Here is a 19,294-nt window from a genome sequence, read left to right as displayed (position 1 = left end):
ACATCTTAAAACAAATAGTTTGATGGCTTCTTATTGAAAAAAAAACATGATAGATGATAGAATAATCACTAGGACCCACAAAGATCACAAAGACTCAGAAGCCCAGGCCCGCCTCTTCTCATCACACCACAGTAGAAGTTTGAATGTAGCAGTGATCACACAGAGCGGCCGGAGGAGAAGCAGATACCTTAATAGCTTTTTGTGCATTAGGAAGCCCCTCTTCTATGTCTTCTAATAAGATTCCACCCAGTCCTCTCTGATCATGCTTGTCCAGGAGCCTCAATAATGCCTTCTTGTCTTTTAAGTTGTACTTCGGCTTGAATGCATATTTACCATCAACAATATCAATTTTAGGATTGCTCACCAGAGCCTAAACAGAAAAAAAACAACAATTGTACCATAATTGGAAATGCATATATAGTATATGTTTTGAGAGTGTCTACATTTGTCTCCATCCTGATGTGAGGTGTTACACAGCAGGCCAGTGAATTCAATACATGCTACATATCATTACATCTCGGCTGTACAGACACCGGTGATAAGAGCCAGCCGAATGACTACGGATATAGCTGCACCTTGTTTTTGGCAACATAGCCAATTAAAAACAATCAGCCGGTTTTTACCACCTAGTATGAGAGCAGCATAATGTAGAGACAGAGATCCCGATTCCAGGAATAGGTCAATTTCTGGACTGCTTTCTATAGTTAGGATTAAATCACTGTTTTATTAGCAGGATATTATCACTAGAGGTCTAGCTGTTTAGTGCCATGTAGTCCCCCTGCTCTGTATAACCCCGCCCCCACTTCTGATAGGAAGAAAGCTGCCAATCAGTGGTGTGGGAAGGGTTATACAGAGCTCAACATTTAAAGAACTGCTAGAGCAGCCTAGCAAGTGATACATTTCTAGAACCAGGGTCTCTGCTCTCATGATGGGGTACCAAAAACCTGGTGACAGATTCCCTTTTAGCAGAAGATGTTGTTTATTTATTTTAATTACCAATAAAGAACCATAATATTCCATAACGCTTTATAGATTATCATCACTATGTTTTTGGAGTGTGGGAGGAAAATGGAGAACATGGATGAAACCCAAGTAAGCATGGGGAAAACATACAAATATCTCGCCACTGGTGGGATTTGAACCCAGGACCCCAGTGCTGCAAACCACCATGTTGTTTGATGGGATCTTTTAAATGGGATAATAATAGATGGGATCTTTTTGGTGCAATCAAAGCATGGGAAATGCTGTACGTATGTACGGTATATTGCATATGCGTAAACACACTGACAGAACTAGTTAATAACAGAGCAGGCTTTCCTCCTCATCCAGCAGTTCTATTGATTTCTACAGATCAATACTGTGGTTTTCAGGCAAATGGACGAGAGACTACATTCTAATGTTCTGGCTGCAGGAAGGAGGCGAGTGTCCCCACCTGCATCCCCTCCGTCATGTAGGATGCCACGTTCTCATAGAAAAGGTTTTCTTATATTTCTTTTTAATTGAAATTGCAGTGAAAATCCAGGAACATGCACATTCCTGTCCCCAGGCTTTCCAATCACACAAACCAGCTTCCCAGAACCAGCTGGCAGTTATCTACAAGGAGCCCCATTTATTTAGCTTGGATGGCAATGTGAATTCTGTATTGAATTTTCACTTTGTAAAGTGCAGCGATGGGCGCATGTTACACACAGGATGACTAATGTGTACACAGACAGTATGGCTCAGGATGAGAACACTGCTAATAAGGTCAGATTTCTTGTACAGACATTTGATTTGGGGGGGGGGGAAGTTAACGTTGTCATAAAAAAATAAAAGTTAACGTTGTCATAACCACAAGTATTAAGATTCACATTGCTTATAACTCTGGGATGCATTATACGTATCCATTAGTGATGAGCGCGCACTACCATGATTGGGTGCTCAGCACTCGTAACAAGCAGTTGATGCTAGGATGGGTGTGATTCGAGTACCCAGTATAAAGGAAGTCAATGGGGAACTCAAGTATATTTCCTGGAAATCTTCTAAGAAAATGCTGGAGTTTCCTCATTGACTTCCATCTTCCATTATACGAGGGGCTGCTGATAAGTCTTTGGCTTTACCCAAGAAGAAATGAGATAGGATGATGAAACTTTACATTTATTCCACCTACTCTCCACTGATGTCAGCACACTTCTTACATCAGTATTCCAAGTTCTGTCAGCCTAGTAAAAAGAAGGGTTTCGGTTGTGCCTCAAACCAGGCATCCGTAGCAGCCATGGCATCAGAAATGGTGTGAAATTTGGTACCCTTGAGGTGTTTCTTCAGGTTTGGAAACAGATGATAGTCGGAGGGAGCTAGATCTGGTGAATAAGGTGGGTGATCAACCAGCTGGAAGCCCAGCTCTGCCAGTTTTGCTGTGGTCGCTTGTGCAGTGTGAGCGGAGGCATTGTCTTACAGAAACAAGATTGCTTTGGACAGCTTGCCGTGCCTTTTGGCCCTCAGAGCGGCCTTTAATTGGTAAAAAAGTTCAATGTAATACTTTGCATTGATGGTGGAACCCTTTTGAAGGTAGTCCACTAGCAGCATACCCTCCTTATCCCAGAGCACAGAAACCATCACGTTAGTGGCTGATTTTTGCACCCTCAACTTCTTTGGACGAGGAGAACCACTGTGCCTCCACTGGAAATAGGTGATCCAGCTTCCACGTGGTTTTAAATACAACTCCAAATTTTAATAAAAATTCTTTTAAAAACAAAATCCAAATGCAAAGTAGAATGTGATACAGCAGGTCCAATGAACTGTCTGACCACGACCAGGCGCGTTTCGAGCGGATAGCTCTTAGACTTGGTGAGCCTCCCCTCTATTGACTGCTCCTTGTTTTCAGGGTCAAACAAATAAATCCAGGTCTCATCCATAGTGATCAGTCGATCCAGGAAGTTCTTATCAGTCCGGAATCGCTGACAAATGAACCGGGAAGTTTTCACTCGCATGCTTCTCTGATCTGGTGTCAAACATTTGGGGACCCACTTTGCAGAAAGCTTCCTTATGTCCAAATGTTCATGGATAATGACACAAACACGTTCACGGGAAAACCCCATGATGTCTGCTATTGCTTTAGGTGAAATTCATCGATTCTCCAGTATGAGGTTATGCAAAGCATCGACGATCTCTGGAACAAGAACCACTCTTGGTCGTCCAGGACGTTCCTCATCATCGGTGCTGAAGTGGCCCATTTTTTTTGGCAACCCAGTTCTTAACTGGGGAATATGAAGGGCATTGATCCCCCAATGTCTGCGACATATCATCATGAATATCCTTTACGGAATTTCCTTGCAAAAACAAGAATTTTATCACTTGTCTGCTCTCGTTTTCCCACGTGCGTAGAAAACTGTTGCCATAAGCAACAAACACATTGAGTGCTCGGTACTTGTAACAAGCAGTTAATGCTTGGGTTGGCGCTACTTGAGTACCAAGTACGAGGGGCTGCTGATAAGTCTTTGGCTTTGTGATTTTTTTTTGTTTCTATGGTAACGAATTTGAAACATGAGGTTTCTTCATCACTTTCTATTCAGATTTTTGGGAAGCAAAATGAACAAAAACAAGCAACTCAGAAATTGTTTGTTTTTAAGCCATTCACCATCTGGTACTGTAAAAGTAATAAGACAGCTTTATTCTTCAGGTCATTGCGATTACAGCAATACCACATTTATAGAATTTTTTTGCTTTGCCACTTTCAGACAAAAACAATTTTATAGAAAAAGAATTGTTTTTGCAGTGCTGTAATCAGAGAAATAGCTTGTTTATCTTTTCCGCTAACATAGCTGTATGGGGGGGGGGCTTGTTTTTTGAGGGCAAGATGACTCTTTAGTGATAACATTTTCATTTATATTTTGTTGTCATTTTGTTTACTGTCATTTTGATTGCATTTTATTCAACTTTTATTTCGGTGGTATGATGAAAAAGTATTTTTTTTCCACATCTTTTTTTCCCCGGTGTTCACTGTAGAGGTTAGATGGTGTATCAGTTTTATAGATCGTGTCATTCTGAATGCGGCAATACCAAATATGTGTACTTTATTTGTTTACTAGAAATAGGCCCGATGCTATTGCATCGGGAGTGTGGTGAAATTAACTTTGGTCTATGCTTAGTGGTGCTGACAGGAGCAGTGGACATGTGTCACACTGATTGCGCTTTCCAACATATCTGTTGTATGTCATCCCTCCGCATTTGTGTATTGTGTGTGTTGCATCCTTTGACCTCTTTCACCCCTGTGCACTGTCTTTTTTGTTGTGTGCTGTATATTAGTATCTGGTGTTGTGTTTCTTGAGCTGTGTTCACTATGTGGTGTCTCCTCTGTGTGCTGTGTGTGTGTTTACACTCTGTGGTCTTTTGTAAGCTGATTATTCACGGAATTTTTTGGGGGGCTAATTAAATGTGTTAAAGGTTGAGTGTACTTTTATTGTAAATAAACGTGTGAGTGTGATATATTATATATATATATATATATCTATATATATAATTGCCTTATTCTGTCTGTCTGTCTGTATGTCTGTCTTGCTCCAAAATTGTGTCGTTACAGTGACAACCGTTGGATTGGCCGCTGGGCTCGGCCTGCCCCCCCCCCCCCCCCCACAGATTGGCCGCTCGCCTCGGCCTGGCCTCGCCCCCGGCATGGATTGGCCGCTCGCCCCGGCCCTTCGCACGCATCGCCCGCTCGGCCACGCCCCTTCCCCAGAATTCAAACGAAGCCCCGACTCCCAGGTGACTGCTGCAGTGCACTCCCAGGAGTCCACACCGGCAACCCAGCCCAGACATAACCTTGCGATGCTGGGATCGTGACAGAGCCGGTATACGCTGGTAACCATGATACACATCGGGTAACTATAGGAAGCGCTTCCCTTAGTTATCCGATGTGTATCATGGTTACCAGCGTACACCGGCTCCCGGTACACATGTGCAGGGAGCCGGCATACCAGGATCACTCCTCCCATTATACTCCTCTTTCCCCAGGACCACTCCTCCTATTATAGTCGTCCTATTATACTCCTCTCTGAGTATAATAGGAGGACTATTATAGCATGGGGGATGGAGCACGAGGGGGGGTGCACAGCATGGGGATGGGGCACGATGGGGGGTGCGCAGCATGGGGGATGGAGCAAGATGGGGGTGCGCAGCATGGGGGATGGAACACGATGGGGGGTGCGCAGCATGGGGGATGGAGCACGATGGGGGGTGCGCAGCATGGGGGATGGAGCACGATGGGGGGTGCGCAGCATGGGGGATGGAACACGATGGGGGGTGCGCAGCATGGGGGATGGAACACGATGGGGGGTGCGCAGCATGGGGGATGGAGCACGATGGGGGGTGCGCAGCATGGGGATGGAGCACGATGGGGGGTGCGCAGCATGGGGGATGGAGCACGATGGGGGGTGCGCAGCATGGGGGATGGAACACGATGGGGGGTGCGCAGCATGGGGGATGGAGCACGATGGGGGATGCGCAGCATGGGGGAAGGAGCACGATGGAGGGTGCGCAGCATAGGGGATGGAACACGATGGGGGTGCACACCTCCCCCCAAAACACACACACACACACACACACACACCCACACAATCCGCACAACACACCACACCACACACACACACTGGGAACCACAAACACCGCCCTACACAGACACCCACACACACAGACAACGCCGCACACACACAACACCCAACACACAAACACCGCGGCATACACAAATATACGCACATACCGCGCAACACACACATATTGCATAAAACATACCTCCCCCCAAAACACACACACGCACCCACAGCCACACCCACACAAACCGCGCAACACACACAGACAACACGACAGACACAGCGCTCTACAAACAATGCAACACACACAATGCAATACACAAACAACACCGCTCTCACACCCCCCCACACCCAGACAACACCCAGAACATTTACAGCACCCTACACAAAAACTTGGTAACTGCACACAACAACATATACATTATATTATTATATATATATATATATATATATTTTTGTTATACATATATATGTATAACAAAAATCATACATTAACTACACAATACGTAAATTCTAGAATACCTGATGCGTTAGAATCGGGCCACCTTCTAGTGTATGTATATGTATAATATATATTATATACATACATACATACATACATACACACACATTATATATATACAGTTAGGTCCAGAAAAATTTGGACAGTGACAATTTTCGCGAGTTGGGCTCTGCATGCCACCACATTGGATTTGAAGTGAAACCTCTACAACAGAATTCAAGTGCTGATTGTAACGTTTAATTTGAAGGTTTGAACAAAAATATCTGATAGAAATTGTAGGAATTGTACACATTTCTTTACAAACACTCCACATTTTAGGAGGTCAAAAGTAATTGGACAAATAAACCAAACCCAAACAAAATATTTTTATTTTCAATATTTTGTTGCAATCACTGCCTTAAGTCTGGAACCCATGGACATCACCAAACGCTGGGTTTCCTCCTTCTTAATGCTTTGCCAGGCCTTTACAGCCGCAGCCTTCAGGTCTTGCTTGTTTGTGGGTCTTTCCGTCTTCAGTCTGGATTTGAGCAAGTGAAATGCATGCTCAATTGGGTTAAGATCTGGTGATTGACTTGACCATTGCAGAATGTTCCACTTTTTTGCACTCATGAACTCCTGGGTAGCTTTGGCTGTATGCTTTGGGTCATTGTCCATCTGTACTATGAAGCGCCGTCCGATCAACTTTGCGGCATTTGGCTGAATCTGGGCTGAAAGTATATCCCGGTACACTTCAGAATTCATCCGGCTACTCTTGTCTGCTGTTATGTCATCAATAAACACAAGTGACCCAGTGCCATTGAAAGCCATGCATGCTCCTGCCATCACGTTGCCTCCACCATGTTTTACAGAGGATGTGGTGTGCCTTGGATCATGTGCCGTTCCCTTTCTTCTCCAAACTTTTTTCTTCCCATCATTCTGGTACAGGTTGATCTTTGTCTCATCTGTCCATAGAATACTTTTCCAGAACTGAGCTGGCTTCATGAGGTGTTTTTCAGCAAATTTAACTCTGGCCTGTCTATTTTTGGAATTGATGAATGGTTTGCATCTAGATGTGAACCCTTTGTATTTACTTTCATGGAGTCTTCTCTTTACTGTTGACTTAGAGACAGATACACCTACTTCACTGAGAGTGTTCTGGACTTCAGTTGATGTTGTAAACGGGTTCTTCTTCACCAAAGAAAGTATGCGGCGATCATCCACCACTGTTGTCATCCGTGGACGCCCAGGCCTTTTTGGAGTTCCCAAGCTCACCAGTCAATTCCTTTTTTCTCAGAATGTACCCGACTGTTGATTTTGCTATTCCAAGCATGTCTGCTATCTCTGATGGATTTTTTCTTTTTTTCAGCCTCAGGATGTTCTGCTTCACCTCAATTGAGAGTTCCTTAGACCGCATGTTGTCTGGTCACAGCAACAGCTTCCAAATGCAAAACCACACACCTGTAATCAACCCCAGACCTTTTAACTACTTCATTGATTACAGGTTAACGAGGGAGACGCCTTCAGAGTTAATTGCAGCCCTTAGAGTCCCTTGTCCAATTACTTTTGGTCCCTTGAAAAAGAGGAGGCTATGCATTACAGAGCTATGATTCCTAAACCCTTTCTCCGATTTGGATGTGAAAACTCTCATATTGCAGCTGGGAGTGTGCACTTTCAGCCCATATTATATAAACAATTGTATTTCTGAACATGTTTTTGTAAACAGCTAAAATAACAAAACTTGTGTCACTGTCCAAATATTTCTGGCCCTGACTGTGTGTATATGTATATATGTAATGTAATATAATATAACTATTTTTTTTTTCTCTCTCTAACACACACATACAGCTCTGCTATACACTCAGCTCTAAGACACACCTACACACAGCTCTGCTATATAGTCATCTCTAACACACAGCTCTGCTATATAGTCAGCTCTAATACACACACACACAGATCTGCTATACACTCAGCTCTATCACACACACAGCTCTGTTATACACTGAGCTCTAACACAAACACACACACACACCTCTACTATACACTCAGCTCTAACACGCACACAGCTCTGCTATACACTCAGCTCTGCTATACACTCAGCTCTAACAAACACAGAGCTCTCTCTCTCGTGACATCGCACACGGAGCAGTAAGGAGGTGTGGCCGGGTATGTCTGTGCTTCCCTGACATCGCCATGCCTTCAGCAATGTTGCTGCAACAGGCAATCGCAGACATACCCGGCCACGCTTCCATACTCTTCCGTGACATCACACATCTGTGATCATCAGTACCGTCGCGAAGCGCGGCTGCTACTCCCATGGTGGCATACAGATTAGGTGGGGGCTGTAGGTATACAGATCTGGTGGGGGGGCTGGGGGCATACAGATCTGGTGAGGGGGTGCTGGAGGCATACAGATATGGCGGGGGGTCTGGAGGCATACAGATCTGGTGAGGGGGGGCTGGAGGCATACAGTTATGGTGACATACAGATCTGGTGGGGGGGGCTGGGGGCATACAGATCTGGTGCGGGGGTGCTGGGGGCAAACAAATCTGGTGCGGGGGTGCTGGGGGCATACAAATCTGGTGCGGGGGTGCTGGGGGCATACAAATCTGGTGCAGGGGGGCCCGGGGCATACAGATCTGATGGGGGGGCCGGGGGCATACAGATCTGATGGGGGGGGCTGATGTCTCCTGCTGTAATATCCCCATTGTATAGTAAGGTGCCCTGCAGTAATGAGCTCATTGTTTAGTAATGTGCCCTGGTGTAATGAGCCCATTGTTTAATAATGCACTCCTGCTGGTTCCCTTCTGTACCCTATTATGCCATTGTTTACACACAATAAAAGATATTCTCACCTCTCCTCAGTTCCCGCGGTGCCTCCAGCTGCTTCTTGCAGTCCGCAGTCACACAGACCCCTCCGTAATAGCGTCCGGTGTATGGAGCGGCCGCTGCAGGATGTTGTCATGGATTTTCCTGCATTTGAATGCTTTACGGCGCCACAAAGCATTCAACTGCAGTAAAGCCCTGACAGTAGAAGCGGTTCGAACTGCGCCTGCGCAACTGACAGTGCTGCGGTGCATGCTGGAATAGGACAACGGACACAACTGGAGATTATGTATGTAGAGAGATTATATTATAATATATTATATATATATATATATATATATATATATATAATCTCTCTACATACATAATTATAATATTATACATAATATTATATATGTACATAATAATGTACATATAATATGTACATAATAATATACATAATATTATATTATTACATATATATACACGCACACACACACACACACACACACACACACACACACACACACATTATATATATATATATATATATATCTCTACATACATAATCTCCATTTGTGTCCGTTGTCCTATTCCGGCATGCACCGCGGCACTGTCAGTTGCAGGCGCAGTTCGAACGATGCTCCAGCTTCCTGGTCCTCACTCCAGCACTGAACTGTGTAGAATGAATGGAGGCAGCAGGGAGATCGTCAAAAATCCACTCCAATCTAGATGCAACCATGTGCTCACAGGACCTGTGTGATGTTACCGTCATGTAATCAGTCACATGATCAGAAGCTGCTGCTCCAGGGGACTCTGCTCTATGTCTGCAGGACTGTGCTGTGCGGGAGTATGAAGCGGAGCTGCGGGTATAACGGGCGGGGGCGGAGCCGCGGGTATAACGTGCGGGGGGCGGAGCTGAGGTTGTAATGTGCGGGGGGCGGAGCCGCAGGTATATTGTGCGGGGGGCGGAGCCGCGTGTGTAATATGAGGGAGGGGAACCGCGTGTGTAATGTGAGGGAGGGGAGCCGAGCGTGTAATGTGCGGGGGCGGAGCCGTGTGTGGAGCTGCGGGTGATGTATGTAACTTGCACAGGTGCAGTTCGAACTGCGGCTGCGCAACAGAATGCCATGGAGCATGACGGAATAGAGGAACAGACGAAAGTGGCGATTATGTAAGTAGATTTTTGTTTCGACATAAATATTTGTATCTATTGGTGTAATATTTTTTGTTCTTTATTTTGTGGGTTTATTTTTCCTTTTATTAATTATTGCAATAATTGTTTGACATCTGGGTGCCATGACAACCATTGGCTCCCCATGATTTCATCACGAGGGCGCCTATGGGCCCCCTCCCTTTCACAACCTTCTAAATGATGCGATCACTAGGGAAAAAAATGCAAATTGGACATAATTTCACACACAAACCCCGAAAATGGGCTAGACAAAAAATTGTAGGCACCCTCAAATTAATATTTGGTTGCACACCCTTTAGAATAAATAACTGCAATTGATTAGTAAAACCATCATTAGCTTCTTAATCCTCGCAACTAGGATTTTGGACTTCTCTTCTGTCACAAACTGCTCATGGTCTCTCATATTTGAAGGTGCCTTATCACAACAGCAATTTTGAGATCTCTCCACAGGTGTTCAATGGGATTTAGATCCGGACTGATTGCTGCCACTGAAGAACTCTCCAGCACTTTGTTTCCATTCATGTCTGGGTGTTTTTTGATGTATGGTTTGGGGTCATCGTCCTATTGGAAGACCCATGTCCTAGGATGCAAACCCAGCTTTATGACACAGGGCATTGTGATCCAAAATCCTTTGGTAATCTTCAGATTTCACGATGCCTTGCACACAGTCAGGGCACCCAGTGCCAGATGCTACAAAACAACCCCCAAAAATCTTTGAACCTCCAATATATTTGACTATAGGTACTGAGTTCTTTTCTTTGTAGGCCTCATTCTGATTTTGTTATACAGTAGAATGGTTTGCTTTACCAAAAAGCTCCATCTTGGTCTCATCTGTTCAGAAGACGTTTTCCAGCAGGATTTTGGCTTAATCATGTACATTTTCGCAAACTGTAGTCTAGCTTTTTTATGTCTCCATTTCAGCAGCTGGGTCCTCCTGGGTCTTCTGCATAGCATTTCATTTTATTCAAATGTCAATAGATAGTTCGCACTGACATTGATGCACTCTCCTACAGGACAGCTTGAGTTTCCTTGGAACCTAATTGGGGCAGCTTAACAGCCTTCTGGACTATGCTGTGTTGTAACCTTTCATCACTTTTTCTCGGCCATCCACGTCCAGGGAGATTAGCTACAGTGCCATGGGTTGCAAACTTCTTGATAATGTTACACACCATGGACAAAGGAACATCAAGATCTCTGATGATGCACTTGTAACCTTGGGATTGGTAATATTTTTCAACAATTTTGGTTCTCAAGGCCTCAGACCGTTTTCTTCTCTGCTTTCTGTTTTCCATGGTTAGTAGGGCAAACAGACACACAATGCAAAGTCTGAGTCAACTTCTCCCCTTGCTATCTGATTCCAGGTGTGATTTTCATATTGCCCACACCTGTTACTTACCACAAGTGAGTTTGAATGACCATTACATTTTTGAATCAAAGTTGTTTACCCACAATTTTGGAAAGGTGCAAACAATTTTGTCTGGTCCATTTTTGGGGTTATGACTGAAATTATGTCCAATTTGCCTATGTGTTTTTCGTGTTTTTCCAATGCACACAAAGGAAATAAACAAGTGTATGACAAAACATGTCTTTTATTTGATAAAAAAAATTAAAGTAACAGCTTTTCTAATAAATCTTCTATGGAAAGAAATTAACAAACGACCAGTAGCTTGTCTTTACCTCCGATATGAGCCATTGCTTTTGCTTCATCCCAATGTCAAGGTGCTGCGTTTCATCCAGAATTTCCTCCAAAGTCAGTGGATGTGTGTCACCACGCTGATGTCTTGTCTGCAGAGTAGTGGGAGAATCATATGCAAAAGAAGGCAACCATCACATTTAGCAATATGCCAGCGAAAACAGAAAGAAAAAAAAATGAATACAAGGCATGCAGCTGCTTTGTTTCACTGCATTAAAAATAACAGCAATAATCACTTATTACTCAATGTTTCTACGTGGATGAGAGTGGCTTTTATGGTCAGGGAAGGGTCAGAAGAAGACAACATGATGGCAGCTGGAGGCACCATATATTTTATTAATAAGAGACCAATGAAGCTAGAAAGTAAAACATAGAAGGCAAGACTGGAAAAGAGCCCTGTATGTAAGACTCTTGTTTTCTAAGAAAGTGCCAGACATATACCGTAGCTCATAGCAGAAATGAATACAAAACTCAAAAGAATAGAAGAGAGAGCGATTGGCCGTTAGAGAATGTGCCTAGCCACAGGCTGCTATTTCACACATGACTGTGTAGAAGGTTGGCCACAGATGAAATGATGGTTTGGGCAAAAGAGCAATCAATAGCAATACGGTGGATGGTTTTCAACTGGGATGATTAATGATATTGGTCAATTTTAAATTTATAATTGATAAAAGCACCTTCTACCAAAGACTGAATGGGGAAAACGCTCTGGGAATCTCTCTAGATGTGGTAACTTAGGTAGCAGCAGATACCCAGGTCCATGGATGGATCATATCTCAGTGGTGATGGCACAGTCTGTGTATGTAATGGACAGTGAGGGAATTGGGAAATAAGAAGAGAAATAGGATCTTATCCAATGTGAGAGAACAAATGGTGACAGTAGTGTGCTCACCTGCAAAAGTAGTGTCATACACAACAATATATGTGTTTGGGATGTACAGCTGCTGCGGACACATGAGTATATACTTGGGTACAGAAGCAAGCAGAAAAAGGATAAACCTTGCTGGATCCGCTCTGCCATTGAAGACTTCTATAAGGACGATCCAGGGCACACCAACAGATACAATGCTGTGTTATTTTCAATGCGTTTCAAAGCTGTCCAGCTTCTAAGAACCCTCATACATAGATAGTGATATACACCCAGCTAATAAAGGTTTGCCCTTTGAATTAAGGCACCCAAAAGGCACATGACATCTGCCTTTTTGGGGTCCTTATTCATCCTTATAGAAGTCTTCAGCGGCTGCGCAGACCCAGCACAGTTTATCCTTTTTCTGCATGAATTGACAGGACAGATACAGTGGCTCCACGGCAGAATAAGCTTTATAAATAGCTGGATATGAATCTCCCTAGTACAAGAAGTATACTAGACATACGAAAAGTGTCTTGACCATATTCCAATGGAGACGACTGTAGTCACCCAGTAGTCCACATAAAAACTAATGACAATGAGTAGAACACCTGTTTGCTTTCTAAATCGCTCAGAAATAAACCCTTAGAAATAGTGTATATAAATACGCATTTACACTGCCGAAACGCATTGTCCATAGTTGCGTGTGTCCTGCGTATATTCATGGTCTCCAGCTCTGTACATTTTTTACTTTTTTTCAATAGATTTGCCAAAATTGTTTTTAATGCCATCTGGACTTCCCGAGTGTTTGCTGGATCCATTCCCATTTTCCTTATTGCCAAGGATATTCTCCCAGTCCAGGATCCGTGCACCATAGTAGGAAACAGGAGGACTCATTCTGATCAGAGCTCAGACAGGTGAGCTGGTCTATATACCGTTTGTGCCATAAATACGCATAATATACACAAATTACCTTCATATAGTTGACAATTTTTGCCAGAACACCAAACTTGTAGTTAGAAGACCCAGAAAGGCTCTTGAGGTTAAATGATCCATTGCTTCCATCTGTGAAGAGAAGGGTTAAGATTAGTCACAGTTTGGGTCAGTCCTTACATAGAGGTCCATGAACATAATGGATGTACGCACCAGGATTACTCAGCTAAGAACTGAATAGATCTTTAGATTCCTATAGAAAGGGTTGCACAGGGATCACAGCAAAATTAGCATTGAAAGAGGGAAATTCATTTTAATTTTTTTTTTAAATTTAACACTTTCTCAGCCAAATAATTTAATGTTTTTGTGTTTTCGTTTTTTCCCTCCCCTTCTTCCAAGGGCCATCACCTTTTTTCATTTGTCCATTGACAATCGTATGAGGGCTTGTTTTTTGCGGGACGAGTAGTGGTTTTGAACGGCACCATTTCTTTTTTTTGTTACAGTTACTGGAAGATGGGGAAAACGTTCAAGTGCGGTGAAATTGTATCAAGACAAGCATTGAATCTAGATCAAGAGAGGTAATTATTCCCCTATACTCTGCCCTGGTCAGACCCCACCTGGAATGCTGAGTACAGTTCTGGGTACCCCAATTCAAGAAAGACATCGATCTATTGGAGCAAGTCCAGAGAAGAGCAACCAAGATGGTAGAAGGTCTGCAAACCATGTCACATGAAGAACGGCAAAAAGAACTAGGACTGTTTAGTTTTGAAAAGAGAAGGCTGAGAGGAGACTTAATAGCGACCTACAAATATCTGAAAGACAGTCACAGTGCAGAGGGAACCACCCTATTCTCATTAGCACACGGAAATACAAGAAGCAATGGGATGAAAATAAAAGGAAGGAGATTCAGATTAGACATTAGGAAAACCTTTCTGACAGTGAGGGCAGTCAGGGAGTGGAACAGGCGACCACAGGAGGTGGCGAGCTCTCCATCAATGGAAATCTTCAAGCGGAAGCTGGATATAGATGGAATGATTAGGGCTACTTTCACACATCAGTTTTTTGGTATCAGGCACAATCCAGTGTGTGCCTGATGCAACGACTCCAGCACAGAATATGTAGAAACGGATGCGCCTGATCCTTTTTTTTTTTATGGATCCGGTATATCTGATCCGTCAAAAATCGGATCCGGCGCATAAGTTTTTGCATCTGTTTCGTCCATTTTTTTGCAATAAATTGGAGCATGCTCAGTTTACAAAAATGGATCCGGTGGCCGCATCCTTTTTTTTGCTGCATTACGCCAGATCCGGCATCCATAGGCTTCCATTGTAAACCATGCCGGATCGCGTCGGATCCGGCGGGATGAAGTTTTTTGTCAGAGACAAAAAACGTTACCAGAGATGTTCCATCAGGCCACCACATTAGCCAATTACGATGGATCCGGCAATAGCCGGATGCAGCGCAAGGCCATCAGGCACAATCCGGCGCTAATACAAATCAATGGGGATAAAACGGATCTGGCGCCGTATCAGTTTTTTTTTCTGGATTGTGCCTGATGGAAAAAAACTGATGTGTGAAAGTAGCCTAAAGAAAACCAGCACTCGCAGGGGGTTGGACTAGATGGCCCTTGAGGGGGACACCCAATGTTTTATTAATACTATTTTATGGTACATATTATGTTTTGATCATTTATTGCACTTTTAAATGGAGTACCTGCAATCACCCCTCAAAAAAAAAAAATCAATTTAATTCTCTCACTACAACATTTACTGATTGGGTCAATTTTAAATCCTGATAAACCAGACTTTTCAAGTGTCAGAGAATCTCAATATTTTAACGGGGAAAAGGATGTTGATTTGAACACACACACACACACACACACACACACACACAAACATATATATGGGGTTTGGGCATGGGGGAGGGGGTGATGGAACAGCAATCCTATCATTTTGCATTGTTTAAATGTCGCAAAGATTACTTGTGGCATACAAATGGTTAACAGCAGTGGACGAAGTACAGCTCTATCTGCCTCTGTGGATTATCTGCCGACATTGATGCAAGCTCACTTTCAGAAGTCTAGAATCCAACATATGACATAATTGTACGTGATAAGTTGGGAAGGGGTTAAACTAAGTGGCTCTTCCAAGCAACACAATTCCAGTACTGTCCCTAGTTCCTTCCTATTGCCTGCACTGTAGTTGGGTCTGGCACTACAATGGTTCTGCCCTCCTGCGCTCTCAGGACACGCTGACCCAGGCTACGGCTGTCACCTTCTCTGGGAGCGCTTGTGTTTTCCTCTTTACGACATATTGTCACTGGCCAGTGCCAGAAGAAAGCAAAACGCCCACATAAAGAATCTGTAGTCCACACCTAGCTCGTTAAAGGGGAAATTTGCATCTTCATTAGAACTCGTGCAGACATTTATATTTTTGATCTAAGTGTGATCTGACAAACCATCCGATCGCACTCGGACCCATGTTATTTAATGTGGATGTGCAGGTCTGATTTTTTTCCTTGGACCGAACCTGTTCTAGGAAAAAAAAAAATTAAAACATCACAGCATGCCCGAGTTTGATCTGATTGCACTCAAGAGTCAGGGAAAATAAAAATATTAAAAAAAAACAAACCAAAACCCAAAAAACAACAGACTGCACTCAGGTGACATTAGAGTGCAGTCTGATTTTAACAGACTGAGGCCCGTTTCACACGTCAGTGAAAAACACTGACGTTCTTCACTGGCGTGTAAAACACGTACATGTCCCTCCGTGATCTGTGATTGCATATGGACATTACTCACCTGCCTTCACTGCTGCTGTCCATGGTGCTGAAGTCTCCAGCTCTCCAGCGTCCGCCCACCGCTCTGCAGCTGCTACTTCCTGGTCGGCTTTTCCTGCTCTCATGAATATTCATGAGCCAGGCAGGAGTTGCCAAGAACGGAGCAGGCAAGGTAAGTTGAAAATATTTAATATGTCCGTGATACAAAAAATGTAATAAAGGAACTACAAGTGTATCTCAAACTAGAATATCATCAAAAAGTTAATTAATTTTAGTAATTCAATACAAAAAGGGAAACATTATATAGTCATTACAAACAGAGTGATCTATTTCAAGTGTTTATTTTTGTTAATGTTGATGATTATGGTTTACAGTCAATGAAAACCCAAAAGTTCTCAGAAAATTAGAATAATTACCAAAAAAATACCTGAAAAGGCTTCCTACGTGCTTAAAATGGTCTCTTAGTCTGGTTCAGTAACTACACAATCATGGTTGCCAATTGCTGACTTGACAGATGTCCAGAAAGGCAGTCATTGACACACTCCACAAGGAGGGTAAGCCACAAAAGGTCATTGCTAAAGAAGCTGTCTGTTCACAGAGTGGGGAATAACCAAGCATATTAACCCCTTCACCCCCGGCCACTAAAACACCCTAATGACTGGGCCATTTTTTGCAATTCTGACCAGTGTCACTTTGACAGGTTATAACTCTGGAACGCTTCAACGGATCCTGGCGATTCTGAGATTGTTTTTTCGTGACATATTGTACTTCATGTCAGTGGTAAATTTAGGCCGATATTTTTTGCGTTTGTTTGTGAAAATTTAAGAAATTTTGCGAAAATTTCGCAATTTTCAAACTTTGAAAATGTATGCCCATAAATCTGAGAGATATGTCACACAAAAACGTTGCTAAATAACATTTCCCACTTATCTACTTTACATCAGCGCAATTTTCGAAACAAAAATTTTTCTCATTAGGAAGTTAGAAGGGGTCAAAGTTCATCAACAATTTCTCATTTTTCCAACAAAATGTACAAAATAATTTTTTTAGGGACCACATCACATTTGAAGTGACTTTGAGAGGCCGAGGTGACAGAAAATACCCAAAAGTGACACCATTCTAAAAACGGCACCCCTCACACTGCTCAAAACCACATCCAAGAGGTTTATTAACCCTTTAGGTGCTTCACAGGAACCAAAGCAATGTGGAAGGAAAAAAATGAAAATTTTACTTTTTAAACACAGCTTTTTTTCACAAGGGTATCAGGAAAAAATGCATCATAAAACATATTGTACAATTTCTCCTGAGTACGCAGATACCTCATATGTGGTGGAAAGTAATTGTTTGGGCGCATGGCGGGGCTCAGAAGAGAAGGAGCACCATTTGACAGCAAAATTGGTTGGAATCATTAGCGGATACCATGTCACGTTTGGAGACCCCCCTATGGTGCCTAAACAGTGGAGCTCCCCCCCAAATTACCCCATTTTGGAACTAGACCCCTCAAGGAATTTATCTAAATGTTTGGTGAGCCCCTTGTACCCCCAGGGGCTCCACAGAAGTTGATAATATTGAACAGTGAAAATCATTTTTTTTTTACTACAAAATTTTTGCATCAACCAGGTAGCTTTTTTTTTTTTTTTTTTACAACGGTATCAGGAAAAACTGCACCATAAAACGTATTGTGCAATTTTTCCTGAGTACGCAGATACCTCATATGTGATGGAAAGTAATTGTTTGGGCCCACAGCGGGGCTCAGAAGAGAAGGAGCACCATTTGACTTTTCAAACGCACAGACGCGGTGCACTGATCGGCCGCTGCAGGACGCACGGTCGGATGAGATACAAAAAGCGTCGGGGATACGGGGGACAAAAAAAAAAAAAAGTCATGCCAAAAATTGAGCAGGGATGCAGATCCGTTATCTGCATCCCTGATCAGCGCTCGGGGAGATGCACGGACGGATGCGATACAAAAAGCGTTGCGGATACGGGGGAAAAAAAAGTCCCACCGAAAACTGACCACGGATGCAGACACGTTATCCCTGATCAGTGCTCGGCGGGACGCAGACGGATAAGGTGTAAAAATGGACAGGGGATACAGAAAAATAAAAATAAAAAAAAAAATTATACTCCCAGTACCCAGAGGATTAGCAGGAGGATCACTGACCAGAAGAACTGAAGGAGTAACAGAAAGCAAGCGAGATGGACAGCTTTACAGCAGCAGAAGGCAGGACGTTGGACAGATCAGCAGAAGACCCAGGAAGGACCCAGCGATGGAGGCAGATGTGATCGGGCCAGTGAAGACCTCGGACGACCCGGTGAAGGCAGGTAAGAGGACGTCGGGGGCAGAGAGCAGAGGGGGAGCGGGAGAGGGATACCGGAGAACAGAGGCAGAAGGAAAGTAGCAGAATAGAGATCACGAAGGAGGCAGGTAGATCGCGGCGGGGGGCAGATCGCGGGAAGGGACGGGCAGGGGCCATCGCGAGAGCGTGCAGGGGCCATCACGGGAGTGCGCAGGGGCTACAAGGTGAGCACAATGCTCACGTGGAGCCGGAGCGGCGGTGACAGCACCGGCGGCGGCAGCAGCAGCGGTGGCGTGGTACCACAAGTACCAGCCAGTGCACGCTGTAGACATGCTGGGGGAGGCTCCCCAGACCAGCACAGGCCTGGGAAGAGCGGCCACCTGCAGATCAGACCAACCCACTGCACACTGATTGGAGCGATTGCGCGTCAGAGCATGATCGCTCCAATCAGTGCTGCAGGGGCTGGGGGCGACATGTTAGAGCTCCAGCTATGATGTGCTGCAGCTGCTGCAGCCCATCATAGCCGGATCTCACAGTATCGCACTAATTCAGGCATTATTTTTGCCGAAATCAGTGCGAACGATGTAGTTGGCGGTTCAGATTTGAACAGCCAATGACATCGATCGTCAATAGGGGGTGGCGATGCCACCCCCCCCCGGAGTCAAGCAAAGGTCCCCTGCTGTAAGAAACAGCAGGGGACAT

At 44.0% G+C, this 19,294-nt stretch overlaps 1 protein-coding gene across 1 annotated transcript in view; it reads right to left on the bottom strand.

The window, feature by feature from the left end:
- Positions 1 to 19,294, bottom strand: part of GTF2E2 (general transcription factor IIE subunit 2) — an 86,502-nt gene that overhangs the window by 26,319 nt on the left and 40,889 nt on the right. Inside the window, exons 3-5 of the mRNA XM_075337767.1 lie at positions 13,556 to 13,647; positions 11,720 to 11,827; positions 188 to 370 (exon numbers count right to left, since the gene is read on the bottom strand). Of these exons, the coding sequence (XP_075193882.1) occupies positions 188 to 370; positions 11,720 to 11,827; positions 13,556 to 13,647 (383 nt within the window). The remainder of the gene's footprint in view (positions 1 to 187; positions 371 to 11,719; positions 11,828 to 13,555; positions 13,648 to 19,294) is intronic.

This window comes from Anomaloglossus baeobatrachus, chromosome 1 (genome assembly GCF_048569485.1).
Source record: "Anomaloglossus baeobatrachus isolate aAnoBae1 chromosome 1, aAnoBae1.hap1, whole genome shotgun sequence".
NCBI lineage: Eukaryota > Metazoa > Chordata > Amphibia > Anura > Aromobatidae > Anomaloglossus > Anomaloglossus baeobatrachus.
The sequence above is the reverse complement of the archived record's forward strand: the minus strand, read 5'-3'. Positions and strand labels throughout refer to the sequence as shown.